Source organism: Cydia pomonella, chromosome 19, assembly GCF_033807575.1.
Source record: "Cydia pomonella isolate Wapato2018A chromosome 19, ilCydPomo1, whole genome shotgun sequence".
NCBI classification, from domain to species: Eukaryota; Metazoa; Arthropoda; class Insecta; order Lepidoptera; family Tortricidae; genus Cydia; species Cydia pomonella.
The window spans coordinates 17,262,408-17,289,244 of record NC_084721.1 but is presented as its reverse complement, the minus strand read 5'-3'; the positions used below and the strand labels follow the sequence as shown (position 1 = coordinate 17,289,244).

Genomic DNA, 26,837 nt, shown 5'->3' with positions numbered 1-26,837 from the left:
TACATGTTTATGTTTCCGATTCAGGCCACAAGATCTTGCATTTTTAATACAATAAATAAATAATATAAATAAATAAATATAATAAATATTATAGGACATTAGTACACAAACTGACTACGTACCACAGTAAGCTCAATAAGGCTTGTGTTGAGGGTACTTAGACAACGATATATATATAATATATAAATATTTATAAATACTTAAATACATAGAAAACACCCATGACTCAGGAACAAATATCCATGCTCATCTCACGAATAATGCCCTTACCAGGATTTGAACCCGGGACCATCGGCTTCGTAGGCAGGGTCACTACCCACTAGGCCAAACTGGTCGTCAAATAAATATTAAAAGTTATGAATTCAAATTAAAGTTTTCATTTCAACGATTTCAACAGAATAAACGCGGAACACACACATTGCACTTGAATAACCTATTTAATTGGTGAGTCAATAAAATTATACTCATTTCGTAATGGGAAGCTGTAAACAAACAGAGATGAGAACGTTTCCTAGAAAATATACTGCAGCATTTTCAAAGGGAAAGGTCTCGTACTTCGAAAAAAGTGGGTAGGTAGGTACAGTCAAAAGATTTAATTTGTGACCCATTTCCTACCTTGTCTTTTTTCTACCTTTGACTTTCATGTCTTTTCTCTGTCTGTTTTTTTAACAAGCTTATGGCCCGCCTGATGGCAAGCAGTCTCCGTAGCCTATGTACGCCTGCAACTCCAGAGGCGATATATGCGCGCCGCCGACCCTAACACTCGACACCCTCGTTGAGCTCTGGACCTTACTCACCGGCAGGAACACAACACTATGAGTGTTATTTGGATGCGGTTTGTAAGGTGAAGGTACTTCCCCAGTTGAGCTATCTGTCTCTCTATCGTACTAATATGTACGAGTGATAGAGAGGTAGAAAGAGTTCGTTGTCGTAGCGCAAATTATTGGCATCTTGGTTAGGCCCCAGGTCTACCGTTTCACTGATGCGGTTTGAAGAGATTATTGTTAGCTATGGCACTCCGTTGTCTAGGGTATTAGATCAGCTTACAGGCCAATTAAAAAAAAAAAGTTTATTTCATAACAAAAAAAACATGCTATTTTCTAACTTAACTAGTAAAAAGATTTTTTGAGTTAAGGAGTCTAGGCTAGGTGTGTAGAATTAATTATACAGTACACTACATCTTTATATAATATTGCATTATTTTCGCATTTTAAGCATGTGTTTCTTTATCATAGAATGTAGAATGATTCGAATATAGTGTATGTACATCAGTACAAAACATCGTGAGGAAACTGGACTAATCCCAATAAGGCCTAGTTTACCTTCTAGGTTGGAAGGTCAGATGGCAGTCGCTTTCGTAAAAACTAGTGTCTACGCCAATTCTGGGGATTAGTTGTCAAGCCGACCCCAGGCTCCCATGAGCCGTGGCAAAAATGGGACAACGCGAGGAAGAAGTCATTTTTATTTTTATTTATTTATACGCGATATAATCCGTCTACATAGTTTTATTTCTTGAATCTATCGCGGTAACCGTAAACAATATTATGAACTTATTTATTACGGCGTAACAGGATTTTAGCTTTCCCTCAATCAAGGGAGGCTAGAGCTCTGTTCCGAAGACGAATATAATGATCTGTTTAGGTTTTAAATGTTTTAGTGTAAGAACACTTCTCGATGTGTACTACTGAGCGGCATCGTCTTTTAGACTAAGCTCGTTAAATAAAGATAAAAAAAAATGAACTTATTTAATACTATATATTTAATACTGATATCAACATGCGGAAAGCAGAATCGTTAATTCGAGGAAGACTTGAACCTTTATCCCGTTTTTGTATCAAACAAATCTTGTTTACCAATCTGGTTTCTGGGCTTGTACCTGAATCGTATTTACGTTTATAAATAGTGATTCCAGCTAGTTTATTTAAAACTCTAATTTACAGCGTAAATAGCTGTTCGGAAACGTACGCAATACTATTAACTTGTTACTCGTTCCGTTTACATTTTATAATTTAACTAGTGACCAGCCCCGGGTTGCAAGGGTTACACAAATTATACCTACTAAACCTTCCTCAAGAATCACTCTATTGATAGGTGAAAACTGCATGAAATGTTCAGTAGTTTTTGAGTTTATCGCGAACATACAGACAGACAGACAGACGCGGCAGGGGACTTTGTTTTATAAGGTGTAGTGAATGTGCAGACGTAATTATTAACATGTGAAGATCCACGGGTAAAGGTACCTTATGGTGGTCGTCGCTTACGATGTTATTAGCGACGCTTATGCGGTGCTACTCGATGTAAGCGCCAAACGCCATAAGGTACGTTTTCCCATGGTACGTCACATTATTAATTGAGGCCAATTCAAATCTACTTGATTTATTTAATAATAGAAAACTAGGCCACAATACATGAAAAAAAAAAACAATTACATAACATAGTTATATAATTAAGTTACCTATAAAATTTAAAATCTAAATCTTAAAATAAATCATTAAGAACTAAAATCAGTCACAACTATCAACCTACATTGTGACATCTAAATGATGTCAGTCGCGCGTTTTGCTGTCACATGGCCCGAATCGAAGAATGAGATACGATAACGATAAGTTCTGGTTTAGATAAATTCAGTTCTCATTTAGATATCGTTTGTATGTCGTATAATTGACAAAAGCAGCTCGATTCGTGCAACCAATGTCACTTTGATGTTAGAAATATCGTAGATAGATCTTAACCACAGCGGAATCGAAGTAAACGTCAATTTTGACATGTCGTGTAGTTATCGATCTTTTAAAGATCTTAAACGTGTCTTAATCATTCTTCCAATCGGGCCGACAATGTACGTTTAAATTGGCATCTATATGTGAAATGCGTATTGGAAATGATAAAAGCTACTTCTTTTGCCATAGGAGTATCAAACGTAGCTAAAAATAAGAACCACCGTATAAAAACTCACTTTCACATATAAAACCACATCGAAATCAGTCCATCCGTAGGAGAGCCACGATACCACAGACAGACAAACAGATATTGGCGTCAAACATGTAACACTCCTCTTTTTGCGTTGTAGGTAAAAAAGTATCAACGTCAATAGACAAAAAAAAGTAAATAAGAGGAAGGCAAAAAGTGGTAATTTCACTTTTTTGTCTTTCAAGTATATTGATATAGTGAAAGTGTAATTGTTAGTCATATAGGTTTTTTTCCCCATAATTTATTATGTAGTCGTCTGACATTTTAATTTTAATATTATATTTTTAGTTTAGAATTTGCTAATGACATATTAAATAATAATGGAAATGTAAATAATTTGCACGCCTGCATGCAGGTTGAATATACATGTACAACTTAGCCATAAGATCTTGCCTTGTTACCATATTCGAGCAAATAAAGATATTTTAATACAGCTAATAATTTCGATGAAGATAAAACCAAAGAAAATTCATTGTTAATTATAAAAGGTTTTTTTTGCCTACGCATATTTAAGTAAATTATATCACAGACGCAACCATTACTCACTTCGCAAAAACAAGCCGTCCAAATGTATTTTTAACTGAACGACTGTATTTTCTTCGCCATATTTCAGTACACGCCTTTTCGGTGTCACAATTTGTTTGGCAAAATCTGTTCTTGACTAATATACCGGGTGCTGTTACAGAAGCAAAAATTAAACTGTATACTGTACTCCTCAAACTGGCCAACATTTGTTCAGCAATTTTTAAAAATAACTTGTGTTTTGATTTTTAGTACACTTTAAAGTTTATTCTAACGGCCAGGATTCGAAGAATGGTTAACATACCAAGACACGTTTAAGATCTTGGAAAGATCTTTAAAAGATCGATAACTAAACGACGTCAACATTGACGTTTATTTCGATTCCGCTGTGATCCCAAGAAGAACTATATCTACGATATTTCTAACATTAAAGTGGTATTGGTTGCCCGAATGGAGCTGCTTCTGTCAATTACACGACATAAAAACGATATTTAACCTCCTGAGACCCAGAAGCAATTGTTTTGTTTTTGAATTAGGAACCCTTAGTTACATAATAAAAGTTCAAAATAAATTTTGGAATATGTACGTACAAAAATTTCTACTCAGGGTCTTAGGAGGCTAAATGAGAGCTTATCTAAACCAGAACTTATCGTTACCGTATCTCATTCTTCGAATCGGGCCGTATGACGAAATACATGTTTACTAAGAATATTGTTATGTTTAAGGCGTGAGGAATAACGTCAAATTATAATGAATAATATGTAATTAGATAAAAATAAATTTATTTCATAAAAAATACATAATAATTAGACTAACTATACCTATACCTTAAAAAGCTAAAACCCGTTCTGAGTCATGCCGGGTCCAAATTTCATACAAATTTCATATGTAATTTTTATGAAAAATAGCAAGTCTAAAGACTTCATAATTTTTTAAAGTTGTTGAACAAAAGTGTCACCGTTTGAAAAATTCAATTGTTTTTTATTTTTTCGTGTTACAGGCCACACTCAATATACATTGTACCATAATACCGACTGTATGCTGCGAGAAATGTGAAAAAGGTAATTTTATTCACAAGTTATTGACTAAGTGTGTAATGGCCCATAGGAACACACTTAAGATTTGTGCATGAATATATATTCAAAAGAAATATTAGGTATAATAATATGACTCGTATCTGAAACCGCACTTTAACGCTCTAACAATAAAGGCGTGTTCAGATATTTGTGAACACCTTGGCCGCTCCGATATATCTGATGGAGACTCTAATGGAACCAACTGAAATGAAATGGTAAGTTCCACAATAATTATTCACTTACGAAACTATTACAACAAGAACAAAGCTAAGCTAAACAAAACAATTAATATTATCCTCATCAAAACAAAATGAAGTCAATCAGTCACACCATCTTTATTTTCATAACGTTACGGGAAGATGGCGCCGTTTTTTTGGTCAGCTGTTTTACCGACACAACTTTATAAATACCGCTAACCGTGGCGCTGGCTTATAAGCCATATATATAGCTACTACAAATTTGTATTAGGAATCGTTAGTTTCAGATTTGACCGCTTGAGAATATAACATTGTTATCGTGAGAATACAAATTTACGTTTGCGGTTTATGGTGGTGTCACCTTTTATGGATGCTAAGTAAAGTTTGTACGTAGTCAGATTAGTTCACAATTTCGCCGCTGCATTAATAACTTTGTAATAAAGTAATGACCGCATAAAAATGAATTTTAGTGCGAGCTTCCTAGAAAGTTTTGATTTATTACGTTAAACGCATGCTGTGGCCACATGTGGTGAAGTAATGGGTTAATTGTCGCTTTTAATTATTATAGCTGTGGTTTAAGCCGACATTTTACTAAGAAGGAAATATGAAACAAGAAGTCACATACATATATCTTTATTCGAAAAATATAGATACTAACGCATCACATTATCAAAATTTAATAAAATCGGTCATTAGCATGTCTGGCCATGCGCAGTGTAGGGTTCCGTATATGAAAGGTAGAGTTAAGGAACGCAATCTCCATAAACAGAACTTATGCAAAAGTGTCCAGTGGTCAGCTATAAATAATAGTTCCAAATCTCTCCAGAGTAGCGCTAGAGTAGCTAAGGACCTAGGCGTTATTGACGGAATGAAGTGCGCTGTCTATGATTTGTTTTTTTTTTTTCAAGTATTCTAGGTATTGTAGCGCCATAGCGAGATTCCATTCCTTATCTCCACCTTCCGTAGTTACCATTTTGTCAGAATAGGCTAAACGGATGCTATCATTAAGTATCCTGTACATTACAAGCATAATGAAGAAAGGGAGGACCTTTGCAGCGCTTTGTACGTCTTTTAACTAGGAAGAGACTTTTCGCAATAACTCAAAAACCGCAGGAATCATCGCGTTTATTGAAAGTATTTATAAAGGTTATGTATTATTTTTTACAGTACATATGGTGCTACTTTACCGCACTAGTGCAAAAATTTGCATATTACGTTACTGTGTCGAACATTTAAAGGGCCATATGTTGACGACCAGTCTGGCCTAGTGGGTAGTGAGTCACTACCCACTTAGTGACCCTGCCTATGAAGCCGATGGTCCTGGGTTCAAATCCTGGTAAGGGCATTTATTCGTGTGATGAGCATGGATATTTGTTCCTGAGTCATGAGTGTTTTCTATGTATTTAAGTATTTATAAATATTTATATATATTATATATATCGTTGTCTAAGTACCCTCAATACAAGCCTTATCGAGCTTACTGTGGGACTTAGTCAATTTGTGTAATAATGTCCTATAATAATAATATTTATATGTACTATAAAACGTTGTACGATACATGTGCGAATAGGTAATTCGCAACTCGTTTCGAATTTCCTATTTTTCGCACTTGTATCGTAATGTACTATTTCATATTTTTTGAATCCATGGTTCATAAGTTAGGGGGGAGTGCCCCGTTTTTTTCTTACTGATCGGTTTTTTCCGATAATATTCATTCTTATCAAAAAATGGCTGTTAAAGACCCTTATTTGGTTTGAAAGAACTATCCAACGATACCCTACCAAAATAACCCTACCCTAAAAAACGGAGGTGCCCTAAAAAACGGAGGTGCCCTAAAAAAATTACACTTTTTATTTTACCATTCTTTCGCCGTGTTTGATTCGTCCCCTTTCGTCAAGCTAAGTGTACGAAATCTCGCAAGAATTATCCGGTTCGAAAGACCAGTGCAGTAAGGTACCGATTTAGACCTTACGCCGCGGTGTTAAGGTTGCATGTTGGATAGTTGTAAACTGGTTTGTGGTATAAACACTACAAACGTCAGAGACTCAGAGGCGCTTACATGGAAAACCATTCGTGACAAGTGCACCATATCACCTGGAGCATAGGATTATAGGTTAAGAGCTAACGACGTATTTATTTAAAATTTTAATATTTAGGAAGTGTATTGCTCTTACGGTAGATGTCGCTAGGTGCCCGATATGGTGGAAATGGGTCTATATTGTTTTCCATAAAGTTTTAAGTCATAATGGATTGTTTGTGCGGACAAACAATATTTATCTTTATGTATTTTCGTTAGCCATAATTTGGTTTTTCTCAGAAACGCGTAACTTTTCAGGATTGCCATAAAACAAACCTAACCTAACCTATCTATAGGGTAACCTAAGGAAATTCCTGAAAAGTTAACGGTTTCAGAGTTACGACTAATATGATATATATAATATGATATAATATGATATATGATATACTAATATGATATATGACTACCATTACATCATGACTTTCAATAATTATGCCAAACAAAGGGATCCAGGTGGGGAAATAGTGACCCGTTTTTAGGGTTCCGTACCTAAAGGGTAAAACGAGACCCTATTACTAAGACTCCGCTATTAGTCCGTCCGTCCGTCTGTCTGTCACCAGGCTGTATCTCATGAACCGTGATAGTTAGACAGTTGAAATTTGTTGCCGCTATAACAACAAATAGTAAAAAACGGAATAAAATAAATATTTAAGGGGGTTTTTGATATTAAATATATTTAATATGACTTTAGACTCCCTAAACCGTTTCCTTTTCGGTTTCTGTGCTATAAAGACGTTCTGAAGCGCCATCTCAAAGCTTGCGACATTCCATCGGAGCGTTGGGAGGAGCCTACGATTAAGAGATCAGAATGGCGCAAGAAGGTAAGAGAAGGTGTAGCTACTTTCGAAGAAACTCGACTTGAAAACTTGGACCAAAAGCGTCTTCAACAGAATTCTCGACCCAAGCCGTCCTACTTTATTTAAGGAAAAGTTCGATTTTTCGAGCCATATACGTGCTCATCAAAGACAATTTTAAAAAATACCGTTGTCGGATACGACGTGGAGGATATCTATAAAAAATGTAGATCACCTTGTCTATTTTTAAATTTGCATTGTATTATCAAGAGAATGTGGGGTAAAGGTTAACATTCGCATTATCAACTCCACGCATTATCATACATTCGTCACTGACCTAGACCTCGTTCAAACTTATGCCAAACACATATGCGTTCAGTAAGTAAGTAAATATTCTTTATTGCACTAATAATTGTACATTTCACATACATGTAAAACTATAAATAAGTTATTAATAATAGGTAATTATATGTTTCTACTTTATGTTTATATTACTTCAGAGTAACCCGAACGTAGCCATCGCCATACAAGTGATTTTACGCTGTCATTTAAACACTTTGAACGCCAAATTACCTTAAGGCGTCGTTACTAGTAGTGCCCACAACGCCATGGACACCTATAGGTGGCCTACGCTGCCAAAGTAATCTTCGCACTTTCAAGTAAGGTTTAGGTACATTAGGTCGTTTGTGCCCGTGGCCTTGGCGTGAGAGTAACGTTATTGTTTATGACGTAAAGCGATCAAAGGGTTACTACGTCATTCTAAAACAACATGACATTGAAATATTGAAATGAACATCTAAGTAAGATATAATCTATGTCTGTTAGTTTTCGTTGCTAGAAATTGTGATACAAAGAAATTATAGCAACCAGACAGACAGACATTCAAAACGTCTACTTGCTGTACTTTCACACGTATATGTAGACATGTGTTATAATTATTCAATTATGTTATAATTATTATCACTACGACTTTCCATCCCCGGTAAAAGAGGCAGAGGTAAACCGAAAACAAGATGGAAGGACGTAGTGCTAAAAGATATGAATGAGTGCAAAGTATACGAAAACGACGTCAAAGATAGGGCGAAGTGGAAGCGTATGACACGGAAAGCTGACCCCATCACAGTGTGAAATATATAGCTTGGAAGAGAGAGACAAAGAGCGTAATAATTATTTATGCACCTATGACATTGTTTAACAACACTGTTCGAGGCTTTTACACGAATTTACGAACTTAAATCAACTGGATTAAATCAGCCCGAGCTCATAATTAAATTTAAAATGAAGCATTTAAGTCGACCCGAGCTCTTAACCTATATCATGCAGGTCTGACGCCGCGCGACTGTCGGCAGATATGTTCATATTCCATCGAAAACTAAAAACATAAATTCAATTTTTTCGCTATACAGAATTCCGGATAGTGTTTTCCATTTTATTTCCGCTAATCTGAATAGCCGACTCGCTTTTGATCAAAAGCTTGAAAATACATGCAACTCGTTGTTTTTTGCTGCCATGATATAAATAAAATAAAAAAGCGTAGGGATGTGACGACCTCAAAGCCCGCTGGGGCCCATTCCTCTAATATTATTAGTGTGTAGCCATGGTAACGAATACGACTTGACAGTTTGTGGACTAATAATAATACTAGTCTAATACCGTTCGAGAAATGGGCCCCTCGGCCTCGTTTTAACAGTGATATCAGTATGGAATAACCCTGTTCGCAGGGTAATGTTGTGTGTTATGGCGAGCTGTGTGGGAGTAGCGACCCCACGTACCCGAGTGATCCTGGAGAGTTCTGTTACCGGTAACGGGGTAAGGGGGGGTGGGACTATCACAATAGATCAGGAATGGTCGCAGTGATATTTAGGCTGTAGAGCCTTACATAGCCCCTGACAAAAAGGTGGGTGGTACAGGATTCTTTGCCTCTGGCTTGCCTTAACAGGCCGTCCAGAGTGGAATCGCGAGAGCTGCATTCTCGAAGGTACCTAAATAGACGTGGAAACGTAAGTGGCACGTTGGCTTTATGTTTTAATTCCATCTCCCGACCCTCAGTCCTCACATCGGTGCCCTTGCGCCATCCTAGATATCGCTTTTTGTGGGGTATATCATGACAGGTGGCGGGGCGAGTCACCGTCTGCCGGAAATAAAATTGCAAACAGTTTTATTAGGCAGGCGTCCGGTCCATCGCTTTTACCCAATAGCCTAGTTCATTTTAGATTCTGTTGCGAATGCAACTTATTATTATATAAAAATCAATGCAGTAGCTATACGCAGCCGTCGGGCTCGGCTAGTATTCGGAGGCTTTTTAAAAGCACCAATAAGAGCGCTCCACATATTCTGTATCGCGGCCAATTGGAAGCATTTAAATCTAAACCTTTTGTACTGATCAAATCAAATATTGCAAATCACTCTTTCATCATCCTCCATACTTTCAACACCTATTTTTTTACATTGAACCGTTTTGACAAGAACCCTTGTAAACCAGTACCCCTTTGGAAGATTACACTTCACTTCATTATAAATCGAAGTTTTATTTAAGTCGTCGAGATCCTGACCTGCACGGCGGCTACAGATTCCATCAACTCTCAATAGTCCTTTCCGGGATTGCCGGGTGTTGACTAAAGAATAGTTGAACGCGTTTTAAGATTAATTCTTCATTATGAGTACACTTTTACACTAGTTCATTGCATTTATTAAGCTTATTAATATTACACTTTAAACAGATTTTTGAAGAGAAATAACAAGAAAGATAGAAAGTAATATTGAGACGACTTCGCCATTTTGAAGTCCACCAGAAACAATCTACAACATGTCTGCTCGTATAATAGTTTAACAATCTACTTTCAGTAGATCATAGGATTGTCCTTATATCCGACATTGCTGCAGTGTGCACATCTCTAACAATGCTCAAGTAGTGGGGTGATGTGCACACTGTTGCAATGGAGTATTTATTTATTTATTTGTGTACATAGCCATAGTAATATAAAAACCTTAGATATAAGAATACTAACGTAGATAATAAGATAATGAGCTATTATGTTACTAACCATGTATTATGAATCCTTGTTATTTGAAATAAATGATTAATAATAATAATAGGCAGAGATAATCATACTGTCTTTTTTATGCTCGTATATTATAACCCAAAGAGCGATGAGTATAGTGTTATATTCTACTATTACTGTAAATTAAGAACGTCTATAAAAAGCTGGTAAAAATAATTTGAAATTAGTTTAAGTAATGTTGGTAAATATAGGCTTAATGCATAAAGTTCACCATTCGTACTATCATATATTATCAACAGACATGGAAGTTTTTGTGGCAAAAACGAGTGCTTGAGAAAATGAAACATCGAAAAATAATAACATCGATAAGTCAGTCATAGATTAATAATTAAAATATGTTAATTCTATTTGCTGTAATTTACCGGGAAATTTCAAGAATTCAAATCAATTACAAATCCGACTATAATTTATTTATTACATATATTAAGTAATTAAAAATAAAAACGTAAACTGTAGAATACAGAGTCAAAATAAAAGAAAACTACCAATAAGTGTATCAAAGAAGATATCGAGCGTGTTGTGTATTATACGATAGCTATCTTTTTATAGAATGTTAAAAATTTCTATAACGCTAAGGTAACATCGATAATAGACATGTCGATATTTGATTTTGTCAATCACTTTATTTTTCCACAAAAACTTCTATGTCTATAGAAAAAAAAGAAAGAAAATACATTTATTTATGACAAAACAGACACGGATGACAAAAACATGCTGACAATACAATGAATTAACATTTAGCGCAAAATGCCATAAAAGGGTCACAACTCAGCATGTAGCTGGCAAAGCCAGCGCTGTTCTTCCGTTGTGACCCAGGAGTACGGCGTTCGACGACGAGGCGGTTATGCTTTAATTAACTAAACTATTAATACACACATTTATTTAAACTATTATTTATTTATGTCTGATTATCAATAAAGATAAAATACATAAATATAGTACTCGTATTATGTGTCTTGGTACTCTCGGTACTTCAGATTAGTTTACTGTTCAATAGACTGGGATAGAAATTCAAAATTGTGGTTGTGAGAAGCAAATGATGTAACAAGTTGATAAGCGAGTTATTTCAGGGTTTTGGCAATCGCTGAATCCGAAAATTGCTATTAGCACTTCGAATTATCAATAGTTTCCTCAAATTCAAGATGGCCGCCAAAAAATTATATGTGACGATCCACGGTAAAAGGTACCTTATGGCGGTTGGCGCTTACGCTGTTATTTACGACGCTCCAATACTAATGCCATGCTATGCAACGTAAGCGCCAACCGCCATAAGGTACCTTTTACCGTGGATCGTCACATATAAGCATACCATGTGGGGTATCAAATGAAAGTGCGTCTTGAGTAGATAACAAATATATAACATGTTACCATATCTGCACTCACTGGTCAAGCATTTTTTTTTAAACATTGAAAAAAAATCAAGTTTAGGAGTTGATTTTGCATTGCCGTAAATTAAAAACGACTAAATGAATTTCTTTAAAACCTTTTATTTATTACTTGGGATGTCCTCTCAATTAATTAAAACGAACAAAGACTTCACCAGAAATATTTAAAAAATAACAGATTCTCAGCCATTTCAACTTTTTACTCATTTAGCCGCCATCTTGGATTTCAGGCACAAGGAGTAATATGTCGAAGTGCTAATAGGGATTTTTAGATTCAGCGATGTGCAAAACCCCGGAAAAGATCTCTTAGCAACTTGTTACATCTTTTGCTTCTCACCATCAAAAATAGAAGGAATTCTGAATTTCTATCTCAGTCTACAAGCGATGCGTAGTTAGGGGAGTACTCGATCTATTATGCGAACATTAAATTCAACGCTCAATATTCATGATATTACAGCGATGGGAAAACCAGAGGGAGCATTAATAATTGCTTAAGAACAATGTAGTGTGGAAATATTATGAGAACTTTTACAATTGGAGTACAGCTGTCTCCTACAGCTCAATTTTCTTAGGTGCAGTGGGTTTAGGTTTAGCCAGCAGTTTTTGAAAAAACGAAGCGCTTTTTTAGATCATATAACGGTTGCCAAAAACTTAATTAGCAATCTTGAGTAATTTCTGCAGTAACTCATTTAAACCGCTTAGAATTGTTCATTGAGCGTGCTTGTGTTACTGCCGTTACGAAGTTACACGAAGTTTTGTCTTATTTATCATTATCAGACTGCGGCGAATGAGCTGGATATTGTATGTCTTACGGCGGTTAAACGGTTAAACTTCTGCTGGATAGACTCCAGCGGATGAATAGAAAAGAAAAGAATAGAATTTCTTTATTTGCCAGAATACGTATGGTACAAGATGATAACAGAAAAGGCTTTACATGTAAGTATCAGTATTCAGTCGAAGGTCCCATATTTGGGATACCCATCCAATCCCCCTGGATTTAAATCATCTCGGGTCAGAGGTGTAGCTTTATTTGAGGTTCATAAGCGCATTGTAATATGCCTACTTGAATAATACACTATCTTTATCTTTATATTTAAAATCAAAGCCGTTCTAAAATAAACTAGCCTTCCAAAACAGTGCTATGACCATACTATATTGAATTTTCGTCGTGCGACTCGCGCGCTCGATTTTAATCCAATACGCACCGATGATGAGTTCTCAATTATTCACTATTATTGGTCCTATAGTTACTGTGGTTTTATGAAGCCGATATGGTATTTACCTTTTAGTCGCGTTAAATTCAGCCGAATATGGGCAATCAGGGGAAATAATTTGTGAAGTTTTGTAAATTGGTACAGGTTATACCTTGTGGAGTCCAGTAGGGCTAAAATGGTCGGCTCTTTATCATTTGTCACCATGCCTATCACGTTCTAACAAGTATGTAAGCAGAAAGTGACGGGAATAGTGAAAAGTGATAAAAATGCAACCATGCTGCCACCGCTGATGAATATACTAAAAGTCCTCGGGGGTGCGGGTTGTCCTGAGGACGTTGAGTGGTTTGAAGTCAGCTTTGGTAAGATTTTTGCTCATATCTCGAATATCTGTACGAAAAGCATTAGAATAACAGCGTTGCAATTTGTCTCGTTTGCGAATAGCAACAGTATGCTGAGACAGGGTCTTTTCCCTACTGCACACATTGCTGGACCCAAGTGTGTAATTTTCGGATTTTAATGTGTACATAATTTATACCTGTTGTTTTTTTGTTTTTGTTTTGTTGTTCTTATCTTTCTATCTTATTTCTTTCATCTTCTTGTCCTGTGTATGTGTGCTTTATGGAATAAATGTCATTTCTTCTTCTTTCTTTCTTCTAATTAATTTGTACAAAAGTTTGCGCATCAAATTTCCTACAAAATATGTCATAATGTTTTTACACTATGATCAATACTTTAGGAGCTACAGGTTGTTTAAGTTAACAAAGAGATAAAAAAATGACGCTTGAAGAAAACATCGCTTTTGCGTAGTTGGTCATCATAACTCCAAATTTTAGTTTTGAATAAGGAAGCAAGCTTAGTCACTTGCTGATCAATAATAAAAAAAAACAGCCAGAGCATGTACCATGCTCAGTGTAGGGTTCCGTAGCTACCCGTCTATCAAAACTGACTTATTACAAAAAACACGGCTGAACCGATAAGGTTCACTATAATTTTTCTTAAGTCAGCAGTCTATTTTAAATAGCAAATTGTTTATTGCAAGGCTCAAACAGTATCTTTAAAAAAAATCCTATTACTACAGGGTGATTCATGAGACGTGAGCAGGACTAAGCCTACACAATCACTAAATATTAATGAACCGTTCATCATCATATTTAAGTAAAACAATCTCGCTTTATTTCTGTTATTTAACTTTTTGGGAAGGACAAATTTAATAATCTACAATCATGGACACCCTACAACACTTAATTAGAAAGATAAAACCTCTTTAACCGTTATGACAGCAGTTTGATTATGAAGAAAACAAAATGTCACACTTGAGTGAGATACGATTTTTCAAAAGTGACCAGACTCCGATGACATTCAATTTGTCACTTGTTATGGATAAAACAAATAGGGTGACCATACATGGCGTAAATAAATTATAACATTTTTTTTTTAACAGTAAAAAATAAAAGAATGTTAATCTCACAAATACTGGTACGAAACAGTTGCTTATAACTTACTGAATGCTCAAGCTTGATCCTGCTTACGTCTCCTGAATCACCCTGTATAGCAGATTTCTCATCAGACGATCAATGCTAGTGTTTTTTCTAAGACACTTGTGTACAATATTGAAATCAATTGTTAAGGCGCTCTTATAGACAGATTTTAGGTTTTTGAGGGGGTGAAGCAGACGAAGTGGTAAAGCAGGCAGGCGGGCGCCCCGCGCGCCGCGCTCGCAGCAAGCCTACGTCCTTATTCTGACGCCATCCGTATTCTGGTTTGTTAGTTCTGGGATCTTTTCCGGAAATTTATATTGATTATGATTTAAACTTAATGAAATTAAAAATTTGATAATTATATATAATACTAGAGTATACCGCGGCAAATTGAGAACCTAGTAAAATGATACCAAATCGTTTTGTGTCGAAATAATATTACTTACTAATTCAGACAAAAGTTACAACTGTCTGCTTTAAATCATATATAGATACCTATTCAAAACTTAGTTGACCTTAAAAATGCAATAGAAGTCAATTTCGGGCAAGTAGTGAAAAAAGGAAGAATACTAGCAAAGCTAAGTAATTTGTGGAAGTGAACGTAAAAAGGTAGCATGTTTTTGCTGGTATTGAGATAACTGAAAATGTAAGCATAAGGTATGCACAAGCATATGTAGCTCCAAAAAGTAGATAAATTATGCTATCTTCTCAAAAAAGAACCATGACTCTAACTGTAACGACTATTTCTATATTATTTTTTGAATTGACGACAATGAAGACGATTATAAATTTTAAATGCAAAAGTCGAGAAAACTGCTACTATTATTTAAAGTTTATAATGGCAAAAATGCACTTATACTACTACTACTACTTCGAAGTTATATAGTAATGAGTATAATTGACTGACTTTAATTAATGTCTAATAAAGAATCAGTCTGTTGTCTGTCTACTCTGTCTGTAATCAAATATTACAAGTATATTTGACCCACTGAGGTTTCAGATGAAGTTGAAAATCTGCATACATATGTAAGTAGTGTGACAATGAAATATTATGGTACCATCGAGCTGATCTGATGCATGAGAGAGGAGGTGGCCATAGGAACTCTATGTCAAAATATCGCAACCAAATTGCGTTTGAGGTTGTTAGAATTGTCTCAATGAGTATTATTTTCCTTTAGAAAGAAGTACAGTTAAGACCTGTTCCGTAAAGTTAATTAACATACAAAACTTTCCGATAAACAAAATTATTTTATCGTCAACTGTTATTTATCCCTTCAAGTGGTGGCCCACCACTCACGGGTCGATGCGATAGCCAGAAAGCTGTCGGCCAACAGAGGGTTAGTGAGGTGTTGCCATATTTAGTGGCAAAATTAAAGGCTTTGAAGTATATTTACGCTATTCTAGCGCCCAAAAGTAGCTAGCAAGTTAGACAAGGAAAACATACATACACACGCTTGTTAACGCTTGGTTGCTAAGGACCGTTCATCCGGGATCGAACGCCTAGGTCGAGTTCTGTCTTGATTTTTAAAGAGGTTATTTTGTAAATACACGGTACCCTCAAGGAAACGGAAAGATTTTAACAGTATATTCCGGATCGTATTTAGAGGCAAAAATGTCATATAAACTTTTTTAATTCGCCTAGTTTCAGAGTAAATACCAATTTAAAAAAATATTTGTCGTTGTGTTTTAGTGCATAACGCCTTTTTGATGGCTATGTCGCCAGTCGCCACTTTGGGACCTAGTCTAGACTACCTTCTTGACAGATATCAAAGTCACAAGGTACCATTTGAATAGACTAATTTTTACGAAAAAAATGTACCAATTTATATTAATCCATAAATTTTCCAAGAACATGAACTTAATATGTTTAAAAACATACAAAAAGTAAAAAAAAAAAAAAAACAATTTTTTTTTTGCGGAATTGACTTAAACTTGTACATGTCCCATTAGTAATTACCAAGCTACTAGGTATAGGAAAAACAGTTTCATATGCATGGCAGGCATGAGTTTAAATAAAGTTTCTATAAATTGTGATATCGACATATATAAAGATAGCATAGCAGTAATAAAAAATAAATTAATTAGACACTTCATGGGTGACAATAATTCTGGCGCAGGACAAGGCTCGATGCATTATTGAATATGTACATGTACTCACAGGAGTTACCTACTTTTTCTTTTTTTAATTTATTTTTTGTAATAATGAATCATATATATATATATATATAGATCTGTTCTTATGCTTTAGGAACTTGTATGTGTAAATTAAGATGGGCAAAAACTTTTTATTATTTATTGTATTTCTATAAGTGAGAACCTGTAATTGGCTCTGTAATTCTATTGGAAGTTCTAGATATATATAGCGCTGTTGGTTTTCCATATATGTACAAAAAAAAAAAAATGAAATTCTTCTTATGACCTCAGGAATACGTGGTTAAAAAAATTCCGTTTCCTCACGGGCACTTTTTATGACTTAACCTTTGAATTTTAAGCCCTACGTAGAATATTAATTCACAATTACCTCCAATCATAACTTTGTTTTGTGGTGGTAGTCATTTTTAATAAGGAAACTGGAAAACTGTCACTGTTGCTAGGTTTGATTAGTTAGGTGCATGTGGCGAAATGCATAAACATAACAATAATTTAACAACAACAAGGAAAACTTCAAAAGAAGGACATGATGTCACGATCCTCAGCATTGAGGGACCAAGAACAAGAAGACAATAATTTAATTGTTCTATTCGAATAGCGTATTTAGTGCTTATTCTAACGATATATGCTTCAATATATACTTTTATACATAGATAAGCTTAAATAGTTGAATTTGTAATATTCTCTAAATCCGCGCTGAACACCCGACGGGGCCCCGCCACGTGACTACTTTTTACGTTTTGGCTTCTGCCACTTGAAGGGATATACTATAGGCCTTGACTAGTGATTCATTTCAAAATAAACTATTTTCATATATACATATTACACATAAGCACCCTAATGCAAAAATGAAGAAAATATATTTTGCGAAACTTTCGATCGATTTTTCCACTTATATTTTGTATTGGCAGGAAAAATAGTAAAAGCATATCACAAAGACATAACAAGGTCCAAGGTTTTAAAGAAGAAGGTAAAATTGGCTGAGACCTGAAATTGACGGCAGTGTCATCGAAATTTATACTTGAAAAAAGAAATAAAATGTCACCAGTTTTCATTTCATACAAAACAGAAATAGCATGGTATAAAAGTATTATACCAAACTTTTACAAAGGACTTTATGTTTAACATTATCAGAAATGGAATTTAGTGACATTCTTGAATTTACAGAATAATTAACCAGTGATGTAAAAATATTGGCGAGAGGTACAAATATATACGAACTTCCGAACCGAGTACTTGCAAAATTTTGAATGGAATTTGAAGGGTAAATATCACTCCTGCTCACCTTACAAAATAAAATAGTTGATAAATGTTGTAAATAAAGTCTTAAGTGTATACCATATGAAAGTTAATAAACCAGAAATACCAAACAAATTCAACACTTATAACATAAACTATTACAGCCATTTGTGCACTTCCACAAAAACGTGAAATGGTACCTTTCACTAAGCACTATTTAAATCCCACATATTTAAATCCAGTATATCTCCTGCATCCTGTATGTGTTAAAAATGAAGCTGTTCCAAATTAATGACTTATATAAATTAAACAAGCGGATTAATTTTATTTCTTTACGTTTAAAAATAGGTATTCAATTTGATTATTACTGTAATAGCCATTTAAAATATTATTTTACCTAAATTGATAATTAAAAGTAGGTACCCCTCACGAAATAAGTACTACTGAATTTTATACTTAGCAGTGTTTTTTAAAATGTACATGTATTTTACCTTCCTCGTATTAAAAATGAAAAGTAGAGTGTTTAACTCGGGTGCAAGGCACCATTTCATCATTTGGTTAATCGTGGCTGTATGCCGGACAGGTGCGTGTGTAAAACTTGTCAAAAAAGATAATATGACGGATGGATGTCTGAAATGTCACCGTATTTAAGAATCAATTAGCTTAAAAATTAGTTTTTTCTTCGTAAGAGTGGTGAAAACATTGTGTGTATAACATATTTGTGTATTTATAGTGTGATTATCTATTTTATGTAACGTCCGCTAAACTAGCACAGGTCCGACGCTGACAGTGGTCACGGGCGTACTGGCGTACTGACGGTATTGCCGCGCAGGGTAACGTTTAGTAGACAAAATGCTGAATTCATAATTATGAATGAAAAATTTAACGCATCGATAAACTGACAAGCAAAATGTTAGAGTTACTTAAAAGCTATTGAATGAAGTAAATTTCATATTGATATTCATCATAGTACTTCTAAAATATCGAAATAAATACAGTTTTAAGCATATTTTCAAAGCAAAAATCTATCGAGAAAAAGATGAGCCATCGTGTTTCTGACAAGCATACGGCTAGTTCAAAGACTGAAGTTATACATACTAGAAAATAATCGATGAAATCCTTGTACAAGCCTGTAAATATCGATTTAAAAATAGCGCATTTTACTATACACCGCGCCTTAACTGTGTACTGTGAATTTTTATTCTTATAATTTTGTAAATCTGTTGACACTGTAATTGTATTTTTTTATAATTATCTTCAATATTTATTTTAATTTTTAATATGTACAATGTAGATAATTTTAATTATTAAGTAATTATGTTCGACACAATAATTATTGTTGAGAATTAATATAGAAAAAAAGGCCCAATCTCATCGTGAGCGTGTTTGCTCCTCGCTATGTTAGCCCGGTGGACGTCCATGTATGTCGTCAAACACTGCTGACTGTATGTTACCTATGCTTATTATTTTTATTTAAATATTTTAAAGCTTTTAGTTGTAATGCTAGTTAAGTACATAAATTAATAATTCATTTTAATATTTACTAACAAAAATGTATGGGCTCTGTCTGTAATAAATGTTTTATTACTTTTAATATGTTTTAAAATGTGTGAAAGTTTTAATTGTTATACTGTTGTACTACTGTACTTAGTACTTCGTTGTTTCTCTAGTCAAGAAAAAAATATATGAATTTGTTAAAACTACAAAAGGAATAATAATAATAAATCGGATAATTCTAAAACCAGTAAACTAGACTGATGATTATAATATATAACGTTTCAACTCTATTATTCTTATTATTCTTGCAAATAAACGCTTCTATTCTATTCTATTCTATTCTCAAAGACGATAAGACTTTTTCGGGCTGTTCTTTACGTTTTTAATTTTAGTAGCGCCTCACAAAATACACGTACGTTCTTAATTTTATTTAAATAGGTCGCATAACTTCCGAGTTAAATGGCTGTGATATACGGACAGATAGACGGACGGAAATATCTGAAACTATAAGGTTTCATTGCTCGGGGATGGAACCCGGAACCTCGCCATTGCAAAGCGAGCGTATTCCAACTGAGCCACGAACGGTTATATGTGACATGGTGAAATTAGGCTACTTATTCTCGAGTAAAACCTAAACTTCTACGAGGGCTGCTATTTATATATCCGGAAACCGGGATTACAATCTTCTTAAATAGTATATTTGACCTCCATGGTAAAATTTGAACTTTTTTAAGTACTGGCCGGTATATTTTTTCTTTCTTATTAACGCTAGTGTTTTGTTTTTGACGGGTTTTAAATGTCATCTCGCTGCAAGAATGGAACTCACTCGTGAAAATATTCGTGCTATGGTTTATTATGATTTTCGGCGTGGTTTAACGCAACAACAGTGCATAGATCAACTAACTTCAACTTTTGGTGATGAAGCTCCATCTAAAACTACTGTGTATCACTGGTTTATGATGGTGGAAAGCAGTGACGAAATAATAGGAATATATTGATGCAATATTGATTAGGTTTATTCAGAGAGAAAATTAACACATGTTACACGATCGATATAATAACATCAAAATAGAAAAATATGTCAAGAAAACAAATTCAAATATTCCCGCGATCATAGACAATATGAACAGCCAGCACTTTCCAACAGTTTAGTGAGTTCAATCGTGGACGTAGTATGCTTACGGACGAAGTTAAGGCAGGTCGCCCGAAATCGGTCGTTGTACCACAAAATATTGAGGCTGTGCGAAAACTTATAATGGACGACCGACATGTTACGTACCGCGAGATAGAGGCGACTCTGGGTATTTTTATGACTAGCATTAATAGCATATTAAGTGATCATTTAGCTGTAAAAAAAAAATGTTCGCGTTGGATACCGCACAACTTAACTAAGGAGCAAAAAGATGCTCGCGTCGAATGGTGCAATAAAATGTTAAAAAAATATAAACGTGGTGACTCAAAGGCCGTTTATAACATCTATACAGGTGACGAATCCTGGATCTATGCATACGATCCCGAAACGAAGCAACAATCAACGGTATGGGTGTTTCAAAATGAGCCAATTTCGCAAATCACTCAGTAAACATGTCTCACAAGGAAGAAACTCTTATGGTATATCGATACGGCTATTTGTTTAGGCGCGACTTACCATGAATCCGCCATTTTGTACCCTCAACACAAGCCTTATTGAGCTTACTGTGGGACTTAGTCAATTTGTGTAATAATGTCCTATAATATTTATTTATTTACCCGGTCCTCTTCCCTAGTGCCTAACTGGCATTTTGAATTTAAGAAGTGTATCTGATATTTTAATTTGACAAATTCTAATTTAATTTTTCGTACAAAAAACCGGAAATCAAAATTTCAAGTCGAATTTATATAAAGTTCGGTATGTTTGACAAAAAAGTATTTTTGCTTCAAAATGTAGCTTGTAGTTCATAAAAAACGCTTGGAAAATTTGATCTGCATTATTTCTGGAGATATATGAAGTCAAGTGTCAGGCAATTTGATGAAATTTGATGGAATTTGGTTATGAATTAGGGTATAGCTAAGGTTAAATAGTATTGTCTATATTTTTAGGTATAATTCTCTAGTTTTTAATTCATTAACTGGTTGCCCAAGATACATGCTATGCCTAGTTTGGGGACCCCTGTTCAAACGGTTTATTATAAAAGTATCGCTGTATGCACGCAACCTCAACTTAGTGTATATTCCCCACTGTTGAACCCATGTTTGTGTGTGCAATAATAAATTAATTTTTCATTTTTCATTTTCATTCTCATAGCCTAATGTGGAGCAGCAGGATATTTTTTATGTTAATAAGGTTTTTTCTTTTAAATAAACAATTCGTATTATTATACTTATTCTAGTTCAAACGTGCCGGTCTGAGCGTCGTATTGGCGATTCCTTAGTAACCCAGTCAAATAAAGGTTTTCATCTAGGGATGGCAAATAATAAGCTGGAAACTCGTACAACTACACCTTCGTTACGGTGGTCTATAAGTTACGTTAAAAGTCACAGAAAACCTCGTGTTCGCGCTGGAAGTTAATAAAGGTCAAAGGTCACACAAATTGATTTATCACGAATATCAAGGTTTACATAGCTCTCAAATTTATGACGAGGTATGTTTCAGATATTATTTTCATACCCTTAACTATTTGCAAGATAGACAACGCAGAACGTGTACCGGTTAGCCATAATTTCTATCAAGGAAGTTCACCGTGATTTTGCCAAGATTTTTTTATGAACTACAAGTTACATTTTGAAGGTTTTTTTTTCAAACATACCGAACTTTATAAATATATTCTTCTAGAGGTTTTTTGTACGAAAAAAATTGGGTAAATAATAATCTTATTTATCAGTTTTTAAATAATAGCCTGCTACAGCTTTTCAAAAATGCACTCCTCCGATTTTGTCCATTTTTTAAATCCTTCGAAACCGGAAAGAGAGCTGAATTGAAATTGAAATAAAAATATACATAAATTCAGCACATAGAGTAGTATAACTCTTCCAAGTACCAGCAAATTCATTGTTTTCGCTGCCCATTTGGCGTGAAATGCCCCAAATTGAAGTGAAAATTTTAGGTGAAAGTCAGAGTCATCAATTTAGGCATAAAGCATTAATAAAAAAAAATAAAATAAAAAAAACAAAAAAGCCTTTAATTCCACTCTAATAACAATGATTAATAAATATATATCTCTAGCTTACTTATTTTTTTATTATTATTATTAACTTAATTTAACTACTAACTAGCACTATGATTAGTGGACCTCTTCGCGAGTAAAGGCCTCCCCCAGCCGCCGCCATTCTGAGCGGTCCTGCGCTACATCTTGCCATTTGTGCGGTATGATGTTGGTGACGTCATCGACCCATCTTGTGTTTGGTCTGCCAGATTTTCTTTTTCCATGTGGCCCTTTCCAAAGTGTTACACGTTTGGTCCATTTTTGGTCGCTCATTCTTGCTATATGGCCCGCCCATTGCCATTTCATTTTCAGACAGTGTTCTAATGCGTCGATGACTCTCGTCCTCTCTCGTATTTTTGTATTTCTCACTCTGTCTAGTCTTTTTAGGTTTAGTATGCTTCGTTCTTGGGCTCTTTGGCAAGTTTGAATCTTGTGTCTTATGTCTTTGGTGTAAGTCCAAGTCTGGCAGCCGTAGGTCAAGCACGGCAATAAACTAGTGTCTAAAACTTTTTTCTTTAGATTTGTTGGAAGATTGCTTTTTAGGACCTCTTTTAGGCTCCAAAATTTGCTCCATGTTTTTGTTATTCGTCTGTCCAATTCTTTAACTCCTCTGTCCTTCTCAAATGAAATTTGCTTGCCTAAATAAATATAGCTCTCTACATATTCTATTTCTTTTGTGTCGATATATATTTTGTAATAAGTATACCTATAAACTAAGAACCTACACTCTTTGCTCGACAATGTGAATATGAACTTTGTATTAGGTTGGTTCACTGTTTTTTAAAAGGTTTCTATAGGACTTATGAAGTAAACATATTTTATTATATTATTATTTTTATATTTTATCATTAAATCACTTCATACAGATCAATTATTAGTATAGATCTCTCTCCCTCAATGCTTCGGTACTTGGTTCTGGTAGTTAGGGTAGTACTGCTTAACGTTGTAGAAGTTGGCGTCCTCTTCTCCCTCGTGGTAGATGAACACATCCTCGTAGTAGATGTTGGGCTGCTTGAAGTAAGTCTCGTACACAGGGCGGTCGAAGGGATAAGACATGGGCTTCATGTCGGGGAAGTAACTCTTATACTTTTCCATCTCCTTAGGCAGAGGAGTGTAGGGGTAGACGACGACGTACAGCTGCAAGGGGAAACCACCCTTGGTACCCTTAGGCAGCATCATTCTCTGGGGCTGGTAGAAGAACCTCTCAGACATATCAACAGGAACCTTTCCTTGTCTTACTAAGTAGTAGTAGAGATTCATTACAGACACGGAGTCCTCCTTGAACAGGGCGAAGTCGGTGGAGTAGCGCTCGATCTTGTTCTGTCCTACGGTCAGCTTGTGAACGAACCAGTCAAGCTCAACGAAGTTCATCCAGTTGTCTTCAATGCTAAAATGATAACCTTTGCTATCGTATTTGGGACCCAGGAAGAACTTGAACACGGCGTCGGTGGCGACGTCTGACTTGACATCGATGCTGACGGTGAAAGGCTTGTGGTTGAGACGGGGCTGACGGACATTGTAGAAGGTAAAGTGGATATCCTTGAACTCCTCAACGCTGTAGAAGACGTTGTTGGAGATGTCGAAGTCGTAGGGCTCAAAGAAGGTGACCAGTTTGTCAGTCTTGACGTCGTTGATCTTGACTCCCTCGAAGTGGAGCTGGCTGTAGCTATAGGGTTCGAGGTATTCTTTCCATTGGTTGAAGTAGTTCAGGATGCGAGCGTAGAACTGGTAGAAGACGGGGTCATGCAAAGAGGTCTGGTACAGCTCCAGAGCGCTGGGGAAGATGGTGTATCTGGAAAGACAATCAATCATTAGTAAGTCATTAAACTTATATGAACCTTTCAGAAGTTATGCAACCATTTTATACGTGTTGCATTTTTCAACATTTGATTTATGTTGCGTCTTTCATAGCGATTCATGGTGTAACTAATTTCAGAGAGATCTCGTATTTGGTGGCTGAATAGACAACAATTATTTGTAACCGCAGACTACCTGACAAGAAAAAAATGCCACGATATTGCATTTTCTTTTGCTGTCATCCCACAAGTGGTGATGATTTATATTGTGTTTGTTTTGATAACTTACTTATCAGTAGGCTCAGGAGTACCGGAGAGGAGGTGAAGACCGATGATCTCGTAGAAACGGTCATAGTTCTTAGGCAGTTTCTCATACAGGTCGACGGTGGTGAACCAGTACTTGGCGACGAAGTCGATGGCCTTGGAGTTGCGCAGGTCGATCTCTTGGTTATACTGTAAGGGAATTAGGATTTTTAGTGACAGTACTCATAGAAACACTCTTAGTTGATCAAAGGCAGTTATATGTGATGCCATTGTAATGATATTTATGATATGTTTTAAGGCAAATCAGGAGTTATACTTACAGCCTTGAAGTGGCCTTGCTCCAAGTAGTACAAGAAAGTCCGCTCGTGGCTGCTAAGATAGTTAATGTACTTTTCGTTCTCAGCCTTGTTGATTTGGTAGTATTTGTTTCTCGAGAAGAAGGGATAGTAAGAGGACAGCTGGCAGTAGTAACCGGTCTCGATGGGCTTGTACCACGAGAATTCAGGGATCTCTCCAAGTCCGCTGCTGAGACGGTTCATATAGTATTGAGCAATGAGCTGTTGGTAGGTGAAGTAGAAAATGTCTCCACGCATCTCTTCAAAGTGAGTAAAGGCGATCTTGTCCCACCAGAAGGGGTAGAGAGTCTGGAAGTAGTAGTAGTAGGAGTTCATGCCAATGTCCTCAGTAAAGTAGGAAAGCTTGTCCTCAGCGCTGCCGGTCAACCGGGGGCTGGTATAGTTGGAGTAGAAGACGTAATTGTTGTTCTCGTTGTAGATGCCTTGGGTGGGTATGCTAACAGGATAGACGGGGTTGAAGTGTCGGGTCTGCATCTTGGTACGGTATGCCTTCAGGAAAGTCTTGGTGTTGACGAAGTACTGAGGGAACATCTCGTACGGAGCAGGGAGCACTAAGTACCGGGTGTCGGGGCGTTGGTACATAGCGATGTAGTAGGCATAGAGGAACTGGCCACTGTTAAAGTGCACGCGGGCGAAGGCGGCGGTATTGTAGAACGTTTCGAAGTCCTTGGCGTAGTAGAAGAGCTTGAAGAGAGCGATGGCCTCCTCCCTCATTTCATCGTAGAAGACGGAGAAAGTCTTGTACTTGGGCATGAAACCGCTCTTGTAGTATAGCAGGAATTCTTCGACGGCCTTCTTGTTCTGAAAATGTAAAGGTGGGCTTGGTAAAATATTCGCAATTCGTTTAGTTAACAATTTAAATCAAAGCGCTTTTAGACTCAGCTTAACGATCTCATTTGTGAGCTGAGGTGTATGATCGAGAGGTTCATACAGCAAAATAACGAAAAGTTTGTTTGATTACCCGGTAATAAAATGGCCAAAGAAACACCTTCACAAAAGATTTACTACATTCGATTTGGTCTCCTGAAATGCAGTTATTATTGTTTGAAATCAAAACGAATCAATAAAAGACAATTAAAATTAAAATTGAGAATCTAAAATGGCGTTTACAATATCAAAAATGATACTTTTGGGAGGATCTATTTACTTACGGTGTAGTTAGCAATATTAGCCTCGACATCGTATTCGTAACCAAGCTTGAACCAATCGGCGTCCTTTCTATCCTGTTCTATGTTATCCAGAAGGTTGATGACCTTATATTGGCGGATATAGAGTTCCAATGGATCGTCAACTGTCATAAAAAAGTTACAGGTACCAATTATTTCATAATATGTATGTTAGTTTTAAAGTATTTATCTATGGGCCACTAGTTGCCTGACATAAATAAAGTTTTTTTTTATTAATTTGATAAAAGTAGATTTAGATACAATGTTATGTTTATTTCGAAAAATATTGTAATATCTGCCAGTTGAAAGGTCTGTCATGACTATTAATACGGCAATGTACTTTAGGAACAAATTAAGTTTCATACAATGAAATTCCATTAATTAATTCTTTTTTTTCCTTTTCATATGACATTT

General features: G+C 35.6%; 1 protein-coding gene across 1 annotated transcript; it reads right to left on the bottom strand.

The window, feature by feature from the left end:
• Positions 1 to 23,657: 23,657 nt before the first annotated feature.
• LOC133528419 (arylphorin subunit alpha-like) lies at positions 23,658 to 26,577 on the bottom strand. Its single transcript, XM_061865806.1, has 4 exons — positions 26,409 to 26,577; positions 25,222 to 26,058; positions 24,927 to 25,090; positions 23,658 to 24,633 (listed from the first exon to the last, which is right to left on the bottom strand). The coding sequence occupies exons 1-4, from the start codon at positions 26,553 to 26,555 to the stop codon at positions 23,736 to 23,738; spliced, it is 2,046 nt and encodes a 681-aa protein (XP_061721790.1). The 5' UTR covers positions 26,556 to 26,577; the 3' UTR covers positions 23,658 to 23,735.
• Positions 26,578 to 26,837: the final 260 nt, after the last annotated feature.

Bases quoted from the DNA above. Each gene is read 5' to 3' on its own strand.
- LOC133528419 (XM_061865806.1), bottom strand. From the start codon at position 26,555: ATGACAGTTGACGATCCATTGGAACTCTATATCCGCCAATATAAGGTC. The intron at 26,059-26,408 runs GTAAGTAAATAG...TTACATTTTCAG, and splicing joins CTAATATTGCTAACTACACC to AACAAGAAGGCCGTCGAAGA. The intron at 25,091-25,221 runs GTAAGTATAACT...ATTCCCTTACAG, and splicing joins AGCAAGGCCACTTCAAGGCT to TATAACCAAGAGATCGACCT.